Source organism: Rhinolophus hipposideros, assembly GCF_964194185.1.
Source record: "Rhinolophus hipposideros genome assembly, chromosome: 23".
In the NCBI taxonomy this organism is placed as follows: Eukaryota; Metazoa; Chordata; class Mammalia; order Chiroptera; family Rhinolophidae; genus Rhinolophus; species Rhinolophus hipposideros.
The window spans coordinates 36,545,120-36,566,720 of NC_138069.1; the positions used below are offsets into that span (position 1 = coordinate 36,545,120).

The following is a 21,601-nucleotide window of genomic DNA, read 5'->3' on the forward strand; positions in this document are numbered from 1 at the left end:
CTGCTGTGCTGTGACTTGGCGTCGCCAAGTGTGGGCCTGAAACAGGCATCACTGGGTTCCTTGTGTGGGGTAAGACTCTGCCGAAGTCCCAGTGAGAAACAGAAGGTACGGGACTCATGGGCTTAGGCACAGCCACAGGCACAAACATAAACGCTTCTTGCCTCTTCAGCCTCCTGAAGGGCCTGGAGCCTGCGTACCTCTCTTGGCCTACCAGCTGAATTCTACTGGGCAGAGTAAAAATAACCACAGCCTTCCCAAGTCAGACTAGGAAGGTGGTACCAACAGGGGGAGGTGCTACAAACAGGGGAAGGTGGTACAGGCAGGGGAAAGTGTATAGGCAGGGGAAGGAGGTACAGACAAGGGAAGGTGGTACAGGCAGGGGAAGAAGGTACAGGCAGGGGAAAGTGTACAGGCAGGGGAAGGAGGTACAGACAGGGGAAAGTGTACAGGCAGGGGAAGGAGGTACAGGCAGGGAAGGAAGTACAGGCAGGGGAAGGAGGTACAGGCAGGGGAAGGAGGTACAGGCAGGGGAAGGAGGTACAGGCAGGGAAGGAAGTACAGGCAGGGGAAGGAGGTACAGGCAGGGGAAGGAAGTACAGGCAGGGGAAGGAGGTACAGGCAGGGGAAGGTGGTACAGGCAGGGGAAGAAGGTACAGGCAGGGGAAAGTGTACAGGCAGGGGAAGGAGGTACAGACAGGGGAAAGTGTACAGGCAGGGGAAGGAGGTACAGGCAGGGAAGGAGGTACAGGCAGGGGAAGGAGGTACAGGCAGGGGAAGGAGGTACAGGCAGGGAAGGAGGTACAGGCAGGGGAAGGAGGTACAGGCAGGAAAGGAAGTACAGGCAGGGGAAGGAGGTACAGGCAGGGGAAGGAGGTACAGGCAGGGGAAGGAGGTACAGGCAGGGAAGGAAGTACAGGCAGGGGAAGGAGGTACAGGCAGGGGAAGGTGGTACAGGCAGGGGAAGAAGGTACAGGCAGGGGAAGGTGGTACAGGCAGGGGAAGGAGGTACAGGCAGGGGAAGGAGGTACAGACAAGGGAAGGTGGTACAGGCAGGGGAAGAAGGTACAGGCAGGGGAAAGTGTACAGGCAGGGGAAGGAGGTACAGACAGGGGAAAGTGTACAGGCAGGGGAAGGAGGTACAGGCAGGGAAGGAGGTACAGGCAGGGGAAGGAGGTACAGGCAGGGGAAGGAGGTACAGGCAGGGAAGGAGGTACAGGCAGGGGAAGGAGGTACAGGCAGGGAAGGAAGTACAGGCAGGGGAAGGAGGTACAGGCAGGGGAAGTGGCACAGGTGGCCAGGGTGGAGTGGAAAGCAAGACCTTGGAAGACATAAAGGAGCCTAATTGGGGAAGAAGCCCCAGGACAAAGGATGGTCCTCGCTCCTCCCCGCTTTAGGAGTGGACAGAAGTGGCTCGAGTCACAGGGGATCCTGGCATTGGTTTTGCAGAGCCTGGTGCCGGCTGTGGAAGCCTGGCTGGGTAAAGCACTCAGGGGCTGGGGTGTCCCTGGAAGGGGTCAAGTTCGACCACGGTGCAGTAGGCTAAGATCTGATTTGTTTGCCTTTGCTCATTTGACTGGCAGAGTTGTGGGCTCTCACCTCATAGCTCACACCCCCAGTGTTTTGAAGACACAGGTCGGGAGCGCCTTTGTGGGGCGCATGCTGAGTGCTGCCGTCCGGACCTCGGCTAGTGCCCGCACCACCTTCCCGTCTGTACCACCTTTCCCTTCCTCGTAGGCTTCCGGGTCTGTGTCTCCTGAGCTCTTAAGTGCCTGCAGAGCTACTCAAGCTGTGGGACCTTCTCCAAGGCATCAACAGCTGCTCAGTACTTACAGGGTCAAGTCCAGCTCTTTAGGCATGGAGTCCAAGGCTACTGATCGGGTCTTCATGGGGAATTAGGGAAGCCGTGCTTACTTGCAGACCATGCAGTGGAGGTCTCGAGGCACACGTGTTTACGTCCTTCTTTCCAATGCCACAGTACTCTCCACACCTGTGCTTCTCAAGCTTGGATGAGCACCCAAAACACCCAGGCAGCTCGTTAGTGCAATTTCCGCTTCAGGAAAGGCCGGGGCATTAGCATTCCAGACAAGTTCCCACGTGGTGCTCACGCTGCTATCACGGGCCTCACTTCCAATAGCGAGAATCTACACAACGTTTTATCCTCCGCGAAAGAGGAGCCTGTGCTGTGATAACCTGCGTTCCCTATTGTGTTCAAAGGTTTCTTTTAAAGTGTAAGGTTGATGAGATTTTCCTAGGTATTTGACCTACTGATTCTGGACGCGGGTGGGGTACCCAAGGGACAGCCTTGGTCCCAGGACACCAGGCATGTCCACGTGTCGCTGGGGACTCAGTCAGGCCTGGAGTGACTCACGGCTGCAGCGTTCTCCATGCAGCGTGCCCAGGCAGCTCGCTTCACCCACTCAGACAGCGGGTAACAAGCAGTCTCTACCTCCTAGGATTGCTGAGTGTGACGTGCCCGGTGCTGACACACGGTGAGTCCTCAGTGCATGCCGCTCACTGTCATCTTTACTTCCGTGATTATTTTCAGTGTTTGTGGGTCGTGTTCACAGTATTTTCAGTGCTTCGGCATGTTAGTATCTGAGTGTTCAGATTGCAGATAGGCATACAGTACCATCTGTCCTGTGGAGACCTCATCAGAACAGCACACAAGGAAATCTCCAAGGTTAAACCGCTTCAGACTTGGGGAAAGGTCTCTCGCTGACGTCCCTGCCGCCGGCCTTGTGATGTGAGTTGTTATGGTGATGGGAGTGGGGAGGGGGATACAATTATAAAATGTTGCACTGGGAGGAGGGATTTTTGACTTAAAAGAAAAAAAATCCCCATTATTGAGCTGGCAGTAGACCTCAGAATTCTCGATGTGGTGCATAAAAATACTGTCTCAAGGTTCTGAGAGCTAGACCGGTTTCTTTTTTTTTTGTATCATTCTAGAACTCAAGGGCCTTGGTTACAGTAGAGTGAGGTTTTGAGAGACAAGTACCAGAGGATCGTGGTCTCTGGCGCTGCTTACGTCTCTGGCCTTAACTCCCCAGCACCCGGACCCCAGACCTGCACCCTGGACACTTCTGACCAGTCTTCACGCTCACTGTGCTTTTCCAAGCCGGCATCCTGAGCCCGCTGTCCACTCGGCCTGGGGTGCTGCTGGCCTCCTCTGCACCTACGCACGTCCTGCCCACATCCCAGCCACCATCACTGCCTGCTGGGCACACCCAAAACACTCTGCATGCCCGTCCAGCCTGCTCTGTTTTGGGTTCAAGGTTATGGTCTAGGCATCTCTTCCCTCCCCTTTGCCTCTTCCTTCAGTTCTTCCTTCAGTTAAAGAGCAGCCCTGAACTGAAGTCTAATCCTGGGGCAGGAAAAGCAGGGGCAGGGGTCTTGGAAGGCAGCCCTCACCCTCACTCACACGCAGGTAACTGGATTGCCTGAGAGCCCACCTGCCACATCTCTGGGGAGCGGCGGCAAATAAGGCAGCTTTGAATGAGGGTACGTGCGTGGAAGCACTGAAGCCTCCTTTGCTTTCAGCCTAACCAGGGGCCCTAATGCACCTCTTGCACCTTCCCTGGTGATGAGCTCTAGGCTTGGGATATCAGGAGAAAGGAAACAAGAAGACACACCCATGCCCCCCTCAGCCTCATCTAGTCTAGACTCTTCTCCACCTGTGGGCCCTAAATCCTACCCATCCTTTGGTGTTCACATCCCGCCTCCTAAAGTAAGGAGGGGGCGTCCCCCTCTGCTCCAACAGGTCCTTCTCTCCCGTGCTGAGAACCCCAGCAGTACTCAGAGCCAGAATCAAGGACCCTAGAAATGTCTTCTTTTCTAGGGGGAGGGGGAGAGAGAGCCCCAGAGCCTCTGCCTCAAACCCAGACTGTGTGTGGAGCCCCCAGGACCCCGTGCTGGGGGCACGAAGCCAAGCCTTACCGGAACCCTTTGTCCAGGGAGATGCACTTGGCTTCATGCTGACACAGGTTCATCCCGGGTACACAGTGGTCAATCACCTCGTCACACAGCTCACCTGGTAGAGTGGGTAGAGAACTCAGGCAGCAGGGGGTCATGGATATAGGAGCCCCGCATTTGCTCTCTTGGCACATCCTTTCCCCTGTACCTCAGCCTCGGTTTCCCTAGCAGTGACAATGGGAAGATTCCAGGATCTCTCCTGGGCCCTGTCATACCTCCGCCATTTGGTTTTTTCGCTCCATCATTCAGAGGCTGCTGCAGTGAAACCACCGAGTGCCCGACCCTGACCTTGGGCTCTGCTTATTTGTTTTTTTCATTCCACACCTCTTTATTGAGCACCTCCTGGGTGGTAGGCACTGTGCCAGGTGCTGGGGACACAGCAGCGACCTGGTCCTGTTCCCTGTCCTCCCCATGGCCGTGTTGGGGAGACCTACAAATAAGCAGGCGATGACAACACAGAGATGGAAGCGGGAGGACGGGTGCCCTGAGGGAAGCCCAGAGGTTTCCTGGCGGTGCGGACATGGCTTAGCAGCACAGTTCACCTGTTACAGAGAAGTAAGCCCCTTGGATGTTCTCAGAGAAGAACTATGAAAGGCATTCGGAATTCTGGTCTCTGGAGACATTCCCTTTGAAGTCCACAGAGCCACGAAATGCCTAATGGGTCATAAATACCCAGGGAAGGCCCTGGCATATAAGCCCTGCAAAGCTCACACCCCCTGAAAGTGTTTTGGGAATGTGAGAGGTGACATAGGACGGCAGGGGTAAGGCGAATAGTAGGTGCACCTCTGAGCTTGGGATTTCGTCAAATTCCACCGGGTCACACCAGGTAGAGAGCGTTCGCGGAGAGGCAGACTAGTTGCGGCCGATCTCTCAGAGCTGGGTGTGTGGGTGTGGGTGTGGGTGAGAGAAGGCTGCCTACGGCTCCCAGGGAATAGCCAGAGGAAGAAGGGTCCAGAGGGTGGCTGGGGGGAGCGGGGGGGAGGGAGGGAAGAAGGCCAGACACAGCTCTGGAGTCTATTCTCCGCTGTGGTGAGACAAGCTGACCCCTGGCCTGTCCTCATTTTGCTGCCAGCCTTTCAAGACCACAGAGGGCTCTGAGCTCTTACGAGCCTCTTCTACCTTCTCTGTGCAGAGATCCAGAGAAGTGGACAGGTGTCTGTGAGAGACCCGGGACAGACAAAGCCAAGACATCCCATCCTCAGAACAAAGTGCATTATATCAGAAGTGCGCCTGGTCAGCTGCAGACACAGGCGGTGCTCGGTGGGGACAGAAGGCCACCTCCGAAGTGTCCCGTCAGCGCCTCCCACTGCCCATTTGCCCACTGTAAATTCAGTTCAAACCCTCTGCCCCAAAGCCGACTTTGAGCCCTCTGCCTTCTCTTTCTTTCTAGCTCTTGGGACGTTTACTCTCTCTCTTCTGGCCTTGAGCAGATTCTTCTGGACCAAGGATTTTAACTCTGATTCCTCTCGTTTTAGGTAGAAGATGTCCCAGAAGGCCCTTGTGGGCGGAGCTCAGGCTTCTCAGTAAATCTAGCAGTGAATTCAGTGCTCTATGTACAGTAGATGCACAATGAGTGTTCTTTGTTGCTAATTCAGCTTGGCTGTAATTACACTCTCGGAAGGTGGAAGAGGTATGCCACGAGGGAGGCTGACTCGGCAGGTTTGCCCTGCACCTTCTCCCAGCACTGAGCCTTCTCTGGGAGCCGGGAGGCCTAGATTAAGGAGGTGGTTTTCTGGTGGCCTCGGCACACGCCTGCAGTCCCCAGGGCTTGGCCGGGATACGTGGCTATTGGGTTGGAGGTCTGCATGAGGCAGCGGGGCCACTGGGTTTCCGTCTCTGCCGGCCTCAGGACGGCTTCTGTTCATCCTCCTCATCTCCCCCCTCCCACCTCATGCGTGACGCCTCAGCCAGCGCCCACCAGGCTAGGGTGGGCGAGACCCTGGGCTGCATCGTCCTAATCTTCATCCTGGCCTCAGGCAAGTATCCTGAGATACGTTTCTTGCAACACAGAGTGTCTGCGTGGGTAAGGGTGGTCGGGGGTAGGACAGGAGGGAAGCTCTGAGATCAAATAAGGTGACAACATTAAATGGCTTTCTTTAAAGCAGGAATTGTCAGCACGCCTAACATGCTAATTCGCATCGTGGGCTCCAAGAAGAGGGCTATTATTATACACAGTGCTTCCCAAACCCTTTTGCTCATGGAGCCTTTTTCTCAAAGCATTCATGGAATTCATGGAATCCCAGTTTACCACAGGCCACTGTAGGTTGATCCTATAACAAATTCGCATTTTGTTCACAATCTAATGGTATGTTTAACTATCCTCATTAGGGGCTGTTACTGTGTTTCCCCAGAAATAAGAGCTTGCTGGACAGTCAGCTCTAATGCGTCTTTTGGAACAAGACTTAATATAAGACCGGGTATCGTATCGTATCGTATCATAATCATAATCATATGACTGGGTCTTATATTAATTTTTGGTGCAAAAGACGCATTAGAACTGATTATCCAGCCAGGTCTTATTTTCCGGAAAAAGTACTATAGGAAATACAGGTGTTGTTTTGGGGGTGGGTGGGGAATAATCTCCCTTCATTCTCCACTGGTTTAGGCTTCTTCTCTGTGATCTCACGACAAATGAGAATAAGTGTCATGTTCTTTCTCATTCTATTGACCGGGGTTTCTCTCTATTTCCTGATGAGCTCCTTATGAGAAGGATCTCTGTCTTGCTCATTTTCGTATCCCCAGCTGCTAGCAGAGTGTCTGGAAAATGTAGATTTCCAGAGAAGGCTGACTAGACTGGAACAAAGCATAAACACAATGCCAATGTCTGTTACCCTCACACCCCTGGGCCTCCAGGTTCCCCAGGGAAGTCATGGCCATTAACTCAGTGAACAGACAGCTGAAAAGGTCCTGGGAACCTCTTTCAAAGTGGGAAGGGGCTCGTGCTTTGTGGGGATGGGTGTGGGAGGGGGCGGGCTGGGCCTCTGGGAGCCCCTCATGGGGTTTTGGGAATTCAAGGCTCTGTCCATGGCGGGGAGGGAAGGAGGTGGGGTCCCTGGAAGAAGCTAAGAGAATGGCTCCTGCCCTGCCATCACACACAGCCCCACTCGGTGCCGGGCCTCACCTGTGTAGTTAGGGGGGCAGACACACACGTAGGTGTTGATCCCGTCCACGCAGGTGGCGTTGTTCTCACAATCGTTGTCATCACAATCGTCCGGGTTGAGCTCACACCGTTGCCCCTCAAAGCCCAGAGGGCAAGAGCAGCTTTGGGGACGTGTGGGGTGGGGAGGAGGGGAGCCAGGGGTCAGGGAGGGGGTGGGTTGAGCGGCAGAAAAGAAGATTGGGGGGGAATAGAATTAGTCAGGTTTCTCTCCGGATGGAGGTCCAACGCAGCACTTTGCAGTCCCGACAGGAAGACCTTCCGGACTTCAGAGGCCATTTCATCTCGCCCCTGTCTCCGGGCATTATCGGCTCTCCCCTGGCCCTGGGGGCTGCCTTGCCCCTGGGGACGGTTCCCCATGGCAGTTCCTCCCTCACCATCCCCACAGCTGGAAGTGGCTTCCCAGCTCTCACTTAGCTCCAGCTGTTTTCCCCACCGCTCTTCCTTTGACTCTTCCATGGGTAGTGTCTCTTGTAGACAGAGAGAACCATAACAAACATCCCCCTTTGAGGGACTTTCTACTCGAGGGCCCCCTCTCTGTCCTGAGCTGGAGCAGGACGAGGTGGCCAAGATCCGGCTCTGCGTTCCTGCATCTATCTGGGAGCAAGTTCCAAGTCTGCCACTTCCTAGCTATTTGACATTGGGAAAATGACTTCAATTCCCTGTCTCAGTTTCCTCATCTGTTGACTGGGGCAATATTATTTACCCCCAGGGTGGTTGCAGGGATTAAATGACATCATACAAGTAAAATGCTTAGAAGGGTACATGGTGCATAGGAAATGCTCAGAACATGTGAGCTGGATATAGTTCTAGACAAAACCTTTCCCTAGGGGCGCCATTTCTCCGTCGTGTGTTCCTATTACTTCTGAGCCCCCTCCAGCTTCTGGCGGATAAGGGGAGGGGTTGGGAGGACCCTTTTCCTGCCAACACTGAGGCTTTCTGGGGAGCTAGGCTTTAAACACCACAGATCAGCACGGCACATTTCCTGAACTTGTCTGGAGTGTTAAATCTCTCGGATGAAAACCTCAGCTCACCGTCTTTGTCTAACCTTGGTCATATCCCCAGGATTAGACATGCAAAATAAGTCAGAACCGATGAAGATTGGGCAGATGAGACGGGGCGAGAGGGCATTTGGGGATCCAGGTGGGAGGTGAGTGTCTGAGTAAATGAGTACTACAGTGAATCGTACTTCCTGTGGCCGACCCATAGTCATGGATTTGTACCCCATCCATGCATGTGTATGCCAGCTGAAGACCTGGAATTCCAGGTCTGCTGAAACAGACTGCTTTGGTTTGGGTTTAGCTAAAAAAGTAAACTAATAGGAAGTGGATTTCCAGACTCCTACTCAACTTCCTTTCCTCTACAACCTGAAAACCACATCACATTTTCTATAAAAGGCCAGGGTGTCCTTGAGTCTGAGCTCTTAGGTGGAGACAAATGACTCATTCCTTTTTCCTGGATGTTCATGAGAAAGGCTATTTCTTCAGAGCCAGGAGAAAGAGGGGGTAGGTTTTCAAAGGTCTGACACCGTAGTGTTGCCTACTTTCCTGAAACCAGTTACTCTGGCTGTCCCCAGAGCCTTCAGAGTGCATGAAAGGGGGATATGGAGGGCTGGTCAAGGGAACGGCGGGGTGGGGGGGAGCCTAAAGTCTCCCCTGCCCTCACTGGAAACTTGGTGGGGGGATTGTCAAAGTTAGCTGTGAGGACGTAGGACAGGTCATGTCTCCCTGTCTTGGTCTCCTGTCCGGCCAGCTCGGCAGCCTTTGCTTTTTCCATGAGCAGACAGTGTATCAGGACTGAATAAGCATCTGTACGAAAAGGCACATGACGTTTCCAAAATTCCAACTCATAGAGGTGTCATGGGTTGAACTGTGTCCCCTCAAAACGAATTGTTGAAATCTTAACCCCAGTACCTCAGAATGTGACCTTATTTGTAAACAGGGTCATTGCATATGGAATTAGTTAATTCAAGATGAGGCTACACTGGAGTAACGTGGGCCCCTAATCCAATATGGCTGCTGTCCCTATAAGAAGATGGCCATGCGAAGACAGAGATACAGGGAGAATGCCACCTGAAGATAGAGACAGAGGTTGGAGGGAGGCAGCTGCAAGCCAAGGAACGTCAGAGACCGCCAGCCACCGCGAGTAGCTGAGAAAGACAAGGAAGGGTCCTTCCTTCAAGGTTTTATTGGGAGCACGGCCCTGCTCACACCTTGATTTTGGACTTCGGGCTTCCAAAGCTGTGACAGAATACATTTCTACTGTTCCAAGCCACCAGTCTGTGGTACTTCCTTGCAGCGGCCCTAGGAAATTGATGGCGTGGGAGAAGGAGCAAAGCTTTCCTGACAGGTGCCCTGCCTAGCAGGTGCTGACCTGATGAGAGAGAACTCTCCTGCCGTTGGGAAGCCCCCACCAGCCGTGCCATCCTCGCCATGGAGCCCCATGGCCTTCACTCTCCACGTGCTTTCCTTAATCCTGTAGATCTGGGCCCTTTTCCTTGAAAATTAAATTCTAAAAATATTTCTAGTTCATTTGAATTTCCTCAACAAGTGAGGGTGGAAATGGGATACATCTGCTCACCGCACCTACAGCTGAGAGGGGAGAAACCTCATGGCCCGTGGGGTACACTCCTCCCTGTTGCCAACCCCCATCCCTCCGCTGGGTGGGCAGAGCCAGGTTTCACCCTGGAGGTGTGTTTTCTGGCTGGGGCGCTGTGGTTTCTCCTCACTCTCGGTGAGAGGGTGAGGGTGGTTGGGCCCACCCCAGGCAGGAAAACAAATTCTGCCTTGAATTTCACTTTCCAAGAGTCAGTTTGTTGGGCCTGGCTTGGCAGGTGGACATGTGGGCAGGCTGGGTGCCCTGGGGAGAACAACAGAGCCCGGGACGCGATTTCTTTCACAGACCACACAGCAGCCCCCGGCCAGAGTGCCTTTGAAAATTAATGGTTTGCAACCTGAGCTCCAAGATGGCTGCGTACAGCTTGGCATTAGACACCCACTCCTTTACGGCCTAAGCCAGTGGCTCACTGGGTGGGCAAACAAGCCAGTTCCCACCAGTCTGCTGATGCCAAGGCCTTGGGCTGGGGAAACTGGGCATTGAAGCGCAGCTGGGAGGGTGAGAAGCAGGAAGGGGGCCCGAGGTTTGAGAGGGGTCTGGAAGGCCCACGCCTAGGACAGGGATGAGAAAAATGTGAATGACTTCTATTCTCTTTTCTTTCTTTTTTGTTTTTAAAGTGTGGTTGGCACACACTACATTCCTTTCATGTGGGATTTGACATTTACATCTCTTACGATGTGATTCCCACACTAAGCCTAGTAGCCGTCTGTCACTGGGCAGTTATCACAATGTCACTGACTATATCCCCCTTCGCCTTTCCACCCATCCCTCTCCTGCTTCCCCTCTGGCAACCATCACTTTATTCTTTGTTTCTATGAGTCTGTTTTTGTTTTGTTTGCTCATTTTTGATTCTTAAAAATTCCACATGTAAATGAAATTATACGGTATTTGTCTGACTTATTTCATTTAGCAGGACACTCTCTAGGTCTATCCATGTCATCCCAGATGGCAGGATTTCATTTTATTGCTCATATTCCATTGTATACGTACACATCTTCTTATTCCATTCATCTACCCTTTTCTTCCTGAGCTCTTAATGCAGGGTGGAAAGAGGTGGGCTGTAAGATTCAGGAATGAGTTTCAGGATATGTATCCTGAAGGAAATCAATCTCTGTGCCTCAGTTTCCTCATCTGTTAAATGGGGATAGTCCTACCTGTACTAGATAGGGTCACCGGGAGGATTTAAATGAGATCATACATGATGAGCTCACATAAACAGCATGTAATCTGTTTTTTACAACCCAGAAAAGAGTGGTGGCGTTGCCAGGTGAGCGGGTCTCTGAGCCATCATCCCCTCCTCTTTTGGATTTAGTCTGCAACTGCAGCCTCCAATGGAGTCCTCTTGGCTCTGAAGACAGACTACCTGCACTGAAATCCCTCTGCCAACGCTTACTAATGGTGCAGCCGCAGGCAAAGAAGTCATCCCTCTGCTGCCTCGGTCGCCTCATCTGTGCAATGCGGATAATCGTAGCCCCTTCCAGGAAGAGCTTGGAAATCATGCACAGAAAGGGCTCGGCGCAATCTGGGCACACAGCAGGCCCTCAGGGAGTGGCTGTGCTTCTTCACCTGCCCGTGAAGCCCCGGGAGAGGGAAGGCCCAAGGGTGAGCTGTTACCTGAACCCATCCTTGTGGCTCTCGCTTAGGTGGCAGGTGCCTCCGTGCTGGCAGGGGTTCTGGATGCAGGTGTTGATGGGCGTGGTGCAGTCTTTGCCCTGAGGAGCAGAAGAAGGAGAAGCGCCTAGTTAGGGAGGCTTTCCATGGCTGCCACGACCCAGGAAATTGCTGGGAGTTCCAGGCATCCTCTGGGATGAAGCTGGGGAGGTGACAGGGGGCCCTAGGACTCGCAGAAATCCAAAGGGAGGAATGTGGAGAATTCAGGAGTCCGGGTTCCAGTTCTACTGTGTCCCGGAATTCACACCCTTCTCTCTATGCCAAACCGCAGGCAGAGCTTGGGCTTTGGGACAGGAAGACCTGGCTTCCCAGTCTATCTTTATCTCTCCCTAGTCGGCTGACTTTGACCTTGTATGAGCCTTTTTACCTCTCGAAATCTAGCTCAGAGTTGTCATAAGAATTAAACCAGACCTTCCATATAAGGAAATGCTTAACATTACATAACACATTTAGCACATAGTAGGCTTTCTATAGCTGCTAATAGATATGATTAGCCTCACTGAGACCTAACTATAATCCACAAGTTGAGTAGGCTGTGGCCAACACCCTTGCCCTCTGAAGTGACAGCTCCCCAGAGATTCATCTTTGATAGGTCTGGACGTTGGCCCATGTGGGTATTTATGCTAAAGTTTTGCAGGTGATTCTAATGTTAGGCTAGCTGGAGAACCCCTGTGAGAGAGAGTTTTGGGTGGGGTGGGGTTCCTTCTGAGCAGGAAGGAGCCAACTCTGTGGTAGGTGGGGAGGAGCAAGCAGAGCTGAAGGAACAGAGAGGGCACAGGCACCCCCACTGAGGTGGGGGGCTAAGCAGTGCTGTGGGCATTAACCTCCGCACCCCAGGGAGCAGCCCCACGTTTGCCCCCCTGGCTCCAGCTTCTCTCCTGGGACCCATGGACCATGCTGCACCACAGTCTTTGCAAACAGTGCCTTGGAGAACCTCGGTGCTTGGGGAGGTGTCTGCTGCATTTGTTTCTGGGCTGTGGGCTCGGTGTGGGCACCATGCCAGGCAGGGGTGATCACGGGAGCCCTCCCATAGCCACACCACCTGCTTATCATCTGCCTGAGAAAGTCCCCTCCCCCTCGCTGCTTCCAGTGCTGATGATGGAGCGGGACTGGGCTTCCTGGCTGGCATGCTGCTGCCAAGTGGGTGCTGGGCTCTGGGGCACGGCCTGCTTGCGACTGTCTCCATCGCCTAAGCCTCAGGTCCCGTCTCCAGCAGCCAGGAGGCACAGCATGCGGTCTGCTTCTCTTCCTGCCCCATCACATGTAAAGGGCCAGAGATTTATTGGAGGGAGGAGAACACAGGTGGGGTTGGTCCTAAAGCAGAGCAGCATGGGAGCCCTTTGGGGAAGTCCGTGTGGGAATGGAAACGGCAATCCTCCTTCTCACTCAGGTTTTTTTTAGCACATTTTCCATTCCAGGCCTCATGTTAAGTGTTTTATACTCACAATACGCATATGGACGTTCACCACAACCATATGAGGTTGGTACGATTGTTATCACCCCCGTTTCTACAGACCGGGAAGGCTGACGAATTAGGTGAGGTAATGTGTCCGAGACCGCACAGCAGTAAGTGGAACAGGCAGCCCCGAGCCCAGACAGCCGGTTCAAAGCCAGCCCCGGAACCTCTGCTGGGCCTCTAATTCTTCCCCTCGCGAGCATGGGGTCTGGACTTAGGCAGCTAGGGCGCACCTTCCAGTCTGGCTGCTATGGGCCTTGAGGAAATTACTACCTCTGGGCCTCGTTTTCATCAAAATGGGCATAATAATACCCACCCTATGGAGTTAACGGGTGCTTAGAAATGACATATGCGTCATATAAGGCACCTGGCGTGTCATGGCAGCTCCACAAATAAGAGCCATTCTAATGATGATGAGGAGGACGATGACGAGTGAGTCAGAGGCAGGGCTGAATATGGTTGATGAAAAGACTTCCAGGTCTGTGGCTGGTGCTAAATAGAAGTGTGTGTGTGTGTGTGTGTGTGTGTGTGTGTGTGTGTGAGTTCGAGCGCGCGCGCGCGCGCACGCTGAATGAAAGGCAGGGCCATGAAAGGCAGGACAGGAGAACTTGAGAAGGTCAGGTAGGCCTTCCTAGCCCCTGCCTGGGCCAGCCTCTCTGCTCTGGGAACTTTCAAGTACCAAGGACTCTAAGTGGAATCCTCCCCTGGCGTGCGGGTGGTAGAGGAGTTCCTAGGGTTTCCTGCACACCCTTATGCCAAGCTCAGAAATCCAGGAGACAGAGTCTAGCACTTGATGATATGGTCATTGGGCCTGGAGGTGGGGATTTCTGTCGTACACATCATTGAGAAATAATCACCATTGTCAGTGCTTGGCTAATTAACTTTTTTCGGCATCATTTTGCTCAAATCCACCAGCTTTGCGATGCTCCCAGGTTGTCCTCCTCCTCCCCTACCTCCCCCTTGAGCATGTGCATGCGAGGGACATGGCTGGGCTCATGGCTGCCTTCAAAGGGCGTTGGGAACAGCCATTCCCACTGGAAAGCTCTTCCTGAGATGGGGGCAGGAAGGCTGCTCTGTGACCTTGCTCCTCAAAGTGTGGCCCTTGGACAAGCAGCAGGGGCGACCCCGAGAGCTGGTTGGAAATGCGCAACCTTGGGCCTGATCTCAGATGTAATGAACCCAGAAGGTGCGTTTTGTTAAGATCTCCAGGTGACTCTTGTGCACAGTGAAGTGTGAGAAGCACTGTTTTAAGACACTGAACATATGTGCATGCAGCTAAATGGCTGAAAAAGAATCAGCCAAAATATGTATTTTTATTTCCCCAAATTATAAAACAGTGGCAGAACATTCCCCTTTGTGAATTATTGGCTGAAGCCTGCATTGAGGCAGGCATAGTACATACATGGCCCCTCTGAATCCTTACAGGAGCTCTGCAGGGATGAGTATTCCCATTACAGGCAGGGAAACTGAGGCTTAGTGGGAGTTGGTACCAGGGCAGTGGCTGAGTACAGGTTTTCCCGCGAGAGAGCTGGGTTCTGAGGCCAGCACCTGTGCTCCCCAGGTGTGGGAGGCGGGGTAAGGTATTTGAACTTTTTAAACGTCAGGCTCCTCATCTATCAGAAAAGGAGCATACAACTTGTTTCGGAGGATGATTAAGAGCAATAATGAATGGCTTCACAAAGGCCTGGCATTAGGGTAGATTAACAGTAGCTTCAAGTGAACATGAAAACAGTGGTTGCTATCTTCTTCTTCTTCTTCTTCTTCTTTTTTTGTATTATTGTGGCTTCCCAAAGTCACCCAGCTATTGGATGGGAAAACTGAGATATCTGGACATAGCTAGATAAATGCCTGAACTTTGAGCTTGGTTTTGTGGGTGTGTGGTGACCATTGTCGCACCCACAACTACTACCTCAATTGTTCTATCTGGGTGGGTGCCAGCCCTAGAGGAAAGGGAGGCAGGGGAATAAACAGGACAGGGGCTGTGATGCAACCCACAATCAGAGGTCTCCTTCGGTTCTACCTGCTGCATTTTACAGTTGAGGAACCTGAGCTAGGAAACAGAGCAGGAGCTGTTCACGGTCGTGCTGTCAGGTAGGAATAGGACTGGTGTTCTCTCCAACCCACTCCCTGCTTTTCCCTGTTCTGGAGATTCAGACAGGTCCCAAATGGCCAGGGACCCTCGCCCTCAGCCCTGGTAATCATGGTGCTTGCCAATAGGCAGTGAATGTGCTGGTCAAGAGCGTGGGTTCTGGAATCAGTTGGCTCTGAGCTTTGAATTCCAACTCCCTCACCTACTATCCTCAGTTTTCTCAATTGGAAAATGAGGATCATTTTAGGACCTGCCTCCTAGGGTCCTGATGAAAAGTATACAAGACAATGCATGAATCTGATTTCATATGCTGTCAGTGCATAGGAGGCACTCAATAAATGCTGGCTGCTAATATTACTGTTGTTGTCATAGGCATCAGTCACCACCATCACCACCATCACATCATCACCACCATCACATCATCACCACCATCACGTCATCACCACCATCACGTCATCACCACCATCACGTCATCACCACCATCACGTCATCACCACCATCACGTCATCACCACCATCACCACCATCACGTCATCACCACCATCACGTCATCACCACCATCACCACCATCACGTCATCACCACCATCACGTCATCACCACCATCACCACCATCACGTCATCACCACCATCACGTCATCACCACCATCACGTCATCACCACCATCACCACCATCACGTCATCACCACCATCACGTCATCACCACCATCACCACCATCACGTCATCACCACCATCACGTCATCACCACCATCACGTCATCACCACCATCACCACCATCACGTCATCACCACCATCACGTCATCACCACCATCACCACCATCACGTCATCACCACCATCACGTCATCACCACCATCACCACCATCACGTCATCACCACCATCACCACCATCACGTCATCACCACCATCACGTCATCACCACCATCACCACCATCACGTCATCACCGTCATCACCACCATCACCACCATCACGTCATCACCACCATCACCACAATCACGTCATCACCACCATCACCACCATCACCACCATCACCACCATCACGTCATCACTACCATCATCACCATCACGTCATCACCACCATCACCACCATCACGTCATCACCACCATCACCACCATCACCACCATCACGTCATCACCACCATCACCACCATCACGTCATCACCACCATCACCACCATCACATCATCACCACCATCACCACCATCACGTCATCACCACCATCACCACCATCACCACCATCACATCATCACCACCATCACGTCATCACCACCATCACGTCATCACCACCATCACCACCATCACATCATCACCACCATCACGTCATCACCACCATCACGTCATCACCACCATCACGTCATCACCACCATCACGTCATCACCACCATCACGTCATCACCACCATCACCACCATCACGTCATCACCACCATCACGTCATCACCACCATCACGTCATCACCACCATCACGTCATCACCACCATCACCACGATCACCACCATCACGTCATCACCACCATCACGTCATCACCACCATCACGTCATCACCACCATCACGTCATCACCACCATCACGTCATCACCACCATCACGTCATCACCACCATCACGTCATCACCACCATCACCACCATCACATCATCACCACCATCACGTCATCACCACCATCACGTCATCACCACCATCACCACCATCACGTCATCACCACCATCACGTCATCACCACCATCACCACCATCACGTCATCACCACCATCACCACCATCACCACCATCACGTCATCACCACCATCACCACCATCACGTCATCACCACCATCACCACCATCACCACCATCACATCATCACCACCATCACGTCATCACCACCATCACGTCATCACCACCATCACCACCATCACGTCATCACCACCATCACCACCATCACGTCATCACCACCATCACCACCATCACCACCATCACATCATCACCACCATCACGTCATCACCACCATCACGTCATCACCACCATCACGTCATCACCACCATCACCACCATCACGTCATCACCACCATCACGTCATCACCACCATCACCACCATCACGTCATCACCACCATCACCACCATCACCACCATCACGTCATCACCACCATCACCACCATCACATCATCACCACCATCACGTCATCACCACCATCACGTCATCACCACCATCACGTCATCACCACCATCACCACCATCACGTCATCACCACCATCACGTCATCACCACCATCACCACCATCACCACCATCACGTCATCACCACCATCACCACCATCACATCATCACCACCATCACGTCATCACCGTCATCACCACCATCACCACCATCACCACCATCACGTCATCACCACCATCACGTCATCACCACCATCACCACCATCACCACCATCACCACCATCACGTCATCACCACCATCACGTCATCACCACCATCACGTCATCACCACCATCACGTCATCACCACCATCACGTCATCACCACCATCACGTCATCACCACCATCACGTCATCACCACCATCACGTCATCACCACCATCACGTCATCACCACCATCACGTCATCACCACCATCACGTCATCACCACCATCACCACCATCACCACCATCACCACCATCACGTCATCACCACCATCACGTCATCACCACCATCACGTCATCACCACCATCACCACCATCACGTCATCACCACCATCACGTCATCACCACCATCACCACCATCACCACCATCACGTCATCACCACTATCACCACCATCACATCATCACCACCATCACGTCATCACCACCATCACGTCATCACCACCATCACGTCATCACCACCATCACGTCATCACCACCATCACGTCATCACCACCATCACCACCATCACCACCATCACGTCATCACCACCATCACGTCATCACCACCATCACCACCATCACCACCATCACGTCATCACCACCATCACGTCATCACCACCATCACGTCATCACCACCATCACCACCATCACCACCATCACGTCATCACCACCATCACCACCATCACCACCATCACGTCATCACCACCATCACGTCATCACCACCATCACGTCATCACCACCATCACGTCATCACCACCATCACGTCATCACCACCATCACGTCATCACCACCATCACGTCATCACCACCATCACCACCATCACCACCATCACCACCATCACCACCATCACGTCATCACCACCATCACCACCATCACCACCATCACCACCATCACCACCATCACCACCATCACGTCATCACCACCATCACGTCATCACCACCATCACGTCATCACCACCATCACGTCATCACCACCATCACGTCATCACCACCATCACCACCATCACATCATCACCACCATCACCACCATCACATCATCACCACCATCACGTCATCACCACCATCACGTCATCACCACCATCACGTCATCACCACCATCACGTCATCACCACCATCACGTCATCATCACCATCACCACCATCACCACCATCACGTCATCACCACCATCACGTCATCACCACCATCACCACCATCACCACCATCACATCATCACCACCATCACCACCATCACATCATCACCACCATCACGTCATCACCACCATCACGTCATCACCACCATCACGTCATCACCACCATCACGTCATCACCACCATCACCACCATCACCACCATCACGTCATAACCACCATCACGTCATCACCACCATCACCACCATCACCACCATCACGTCATCACCACCATCACGTCATCACCACCATCACGTCATCACCACCATCACGTCATCACCACCATCACGTCATCACCACCATCACGTCATCACCACCATCACCACCATCACCACCATCACGTCATCACCACCATCACGTCATCACCACCATCACGTCATCACCACCATCACGTCATCACCACCATCACGTCATCACCACCATCACGTCATCACCACCATCACGTCATCACCACCATCACCACCATCACCACCATCACGTCATCACCACCATCACGTCATCACCACCATCACGTCATCACCACCATCACGTCATCACCACCATCACGTCATCACCACCATCACGTCATCACCACCATCACGTCATCACCACCATCACGTCATCACCACCATCACATCATCACCACCATCACCACCATCACATCATCACCACCATCACCACCATCACATCATCACCACCATCACCACCATCACATCATCACCACCATCACCACCATCACATCATCACCACATCACCACCATCACGTCATCACCACCATCACATCATCACCACCATCACGTCATCACCACCATCACGTCATCACCACCATCACGTCATCACCACCATCACGTCATCACCACCATCACATCATCACCACCATCACCACCATCACATCATCACCACCATCACCACCATCACGTCATCACCACCATCACCACCATCACGTCATCACCACCATCACGTCATCACCACCATCACGTCATCACCACCATCACGTCATCACCACCATCACGTCATCACCACCATCACCACCATTACCAACATCACCACCATCACCACCATCACATCATCACCACCATCACCACCATCACCACCATCACTATCACCATCACCATCAAAATATACCCCAGACCTGCCTGGGTCCAACAGATTCCTAAAGATCAAAAATTCTGTCCAAATTCATCTGAAATCTACAAGATGTTCAGAATCTTGTGAGCTAAGTCCAAACAAGTGACATCATCCTGTAGAAGCCCAGAGGACGCACTCTTTGCATGGACACTGATAGCCAGGCCAATTTCATGGTGTCGTCAAGTGTAGATGAAAGAAACCTGGGTCTTCAAACCCAACCCCACTGCTTTCAGACTGAGGCCAATTTTAAAAAGAAGGAAGTAAGATTCAAGATGTGAAGTGCTTTACCTTATCTTTCAAATGATGTAAAAATTAGAGGAGCGAGTACATGTATAAGGTTCAGTTGAGTGCCTAACCCATAGTGATGCTTAGCAAGGTAACTATAGGGCGGCTTGATGGCCCATTTGGTAAGAGCGCAAGCTCTCAACAACAAGGTTGCAGGTTCAATCCCCACATGGGATGGTGGGCTGCGCCCCTTGCAACTAAAGATTGAAAACGGGGATTGGACTTGGAGCTGAGCTGCGCCCTTCACAACTAGATTGAGGAACAATGACTTGGAGAAATACACTGTTCCCCAATATTCCCCAATTGAAAAAAAACAAACTATAAATATATGGAATTGGAATATTGTAAAGAGATGTCACCATTCTAGGGGAGCAACCGACAGTCTTTGGCACTTCACAGTGTCACAGACTGAGAACCCCCCACCCTATACCCTGGTCGTAGGGCCCAGAACAAGGGTGAAGGTAAACATAGCAAGGTGCCATCTACTGAGTGCTTCCTGAATGCCAGACATTTGATTCTCACAGCAAACCTGTGAGGCAGGTAGGTCCTAGTTTACAGATGGGAAGGCTGAGGTGAAGCCACTGGCCATTGTCACACACCTATTAACTGACAGAGCTGAAATCCACACCAGCCTTTGTGTAATTCCACAGTCTGAATTTTCTCCACTGAATTAATACAAGGGAGTTTGAGGAGCCAGGCCTCCTAAGTATGTCTGCTTAATGTCTATTCTCTCTCTATAACCGTGAGTGTGCGTGTGCATGTGCACGTGTGTGTGTGTGTGTGTGTGTGTGTGTGTGTGTGTGTGTGTGTAGGGGCATGAATCAGGCCCTGGGGGTGGACCTGGGCAGGAATGGCTGCCTGGAGGGCTTCAAAGGGAATCCTTTGGCTCTGTTGTCTCAGGCCCGTAGGTGGCACTCTGATACCGTCTGCTGGAGGCACAGCTGCAGCTGAGAATGCCACAAGGGCGCCGTATTCCCCAGTGAGTCTGTCTCTGGAGCTTGGCCCTACACACACAAATCCTCCTGGAGATTACAGCTCCCTCCCACTCAGCCTGTGCCAGGCGTGAGCATTAGACGGACCAGGGGACTTGTTGGGTGCCCAGGGAGGCTGGAACCTGGGAAGCTGGAGGGTCCTGAGGAAGAGGCTCAGTCACAGCTTTGCGGACACCAGGAGGCAGACTGAGGGGCTCAGCGAACCAGGAAAACCTCCAGGGGAAATGGTGGGGCTCTGAGATCACACAGCCCTGGGCCCCATCCTAACCCTACTGCTTACAAGTTTTGGGACATGGCGTAAAGCCCTTGCAACAATCTGAGGCCCAGTTTCCCAATCTGTAAAATGGGAATGAATGAGTCCCTTCCTCAAAGGTTTGCTGAGAGTGTTTAAAAATAAAAGGTGAGTAAAATGCCAAGCAGATTGCTTGGCACATAGTTCATACTCTGTAGATGTTAGTAGGGATAACGTGTTCTGGATGGTGCTGCGTGAGGATAGAGGAAAAAAGGATTTCTCTGGCATTAGCCTGGATTTCTGCGGAGGACAGATGGGGAGCTGGGGTCTCCATACCCTTCCTGGCTGACAGCCTGTCAACAGTGTGCTTGGCTTGGCAGCACATAGGCCTTTTAATCCCCATCCCCTGTCTCTTTCAAGCTGCAACCTTGAAAGAGGCACTTTCAGGGCTGGTTGTCCTGAGGGCAGAGTTGAAGGGGGGGGCAGGGTCTAGAAATCCCCCTGGAAGGGAAGCCAGGAGACAGGGTTT

At 52.5% G+C, this 21,601-nt stretch overlaps 1 protein-coding gene across 1 annotated transcript in view; it reads right to left on the bottom strand.

Moving 5' to 3' along the window:
- SLIT3 (slit guidance ligand 3) overlaps positions 1 to 21,601 on the bottom strand; it is a 561,455-nt gene that overhangs the window by 20,575 nt on the left and 519,279 nt on the right. The window contains exons 27-29 of the mRNA XM_081035897.1: positions 11,357 to 11,454; positions 7,091 to 7,230; positions 3,934 to 4,027 (exon numbers count right to left, since the gene is read on the bottom strand). Coding sequence (XP_080892023.1) covers positions 3,934 to 4,027; positions 7,091 to 7,230; positions 11,357 to 11,454 — 332 coding nt within the window. The remainder of the gene's footprint in view (positions 1 to 3,933; positions 4,028 to 7,090; positions 7,231 to 11,356; positions 11,455 to 21,601) is intronic.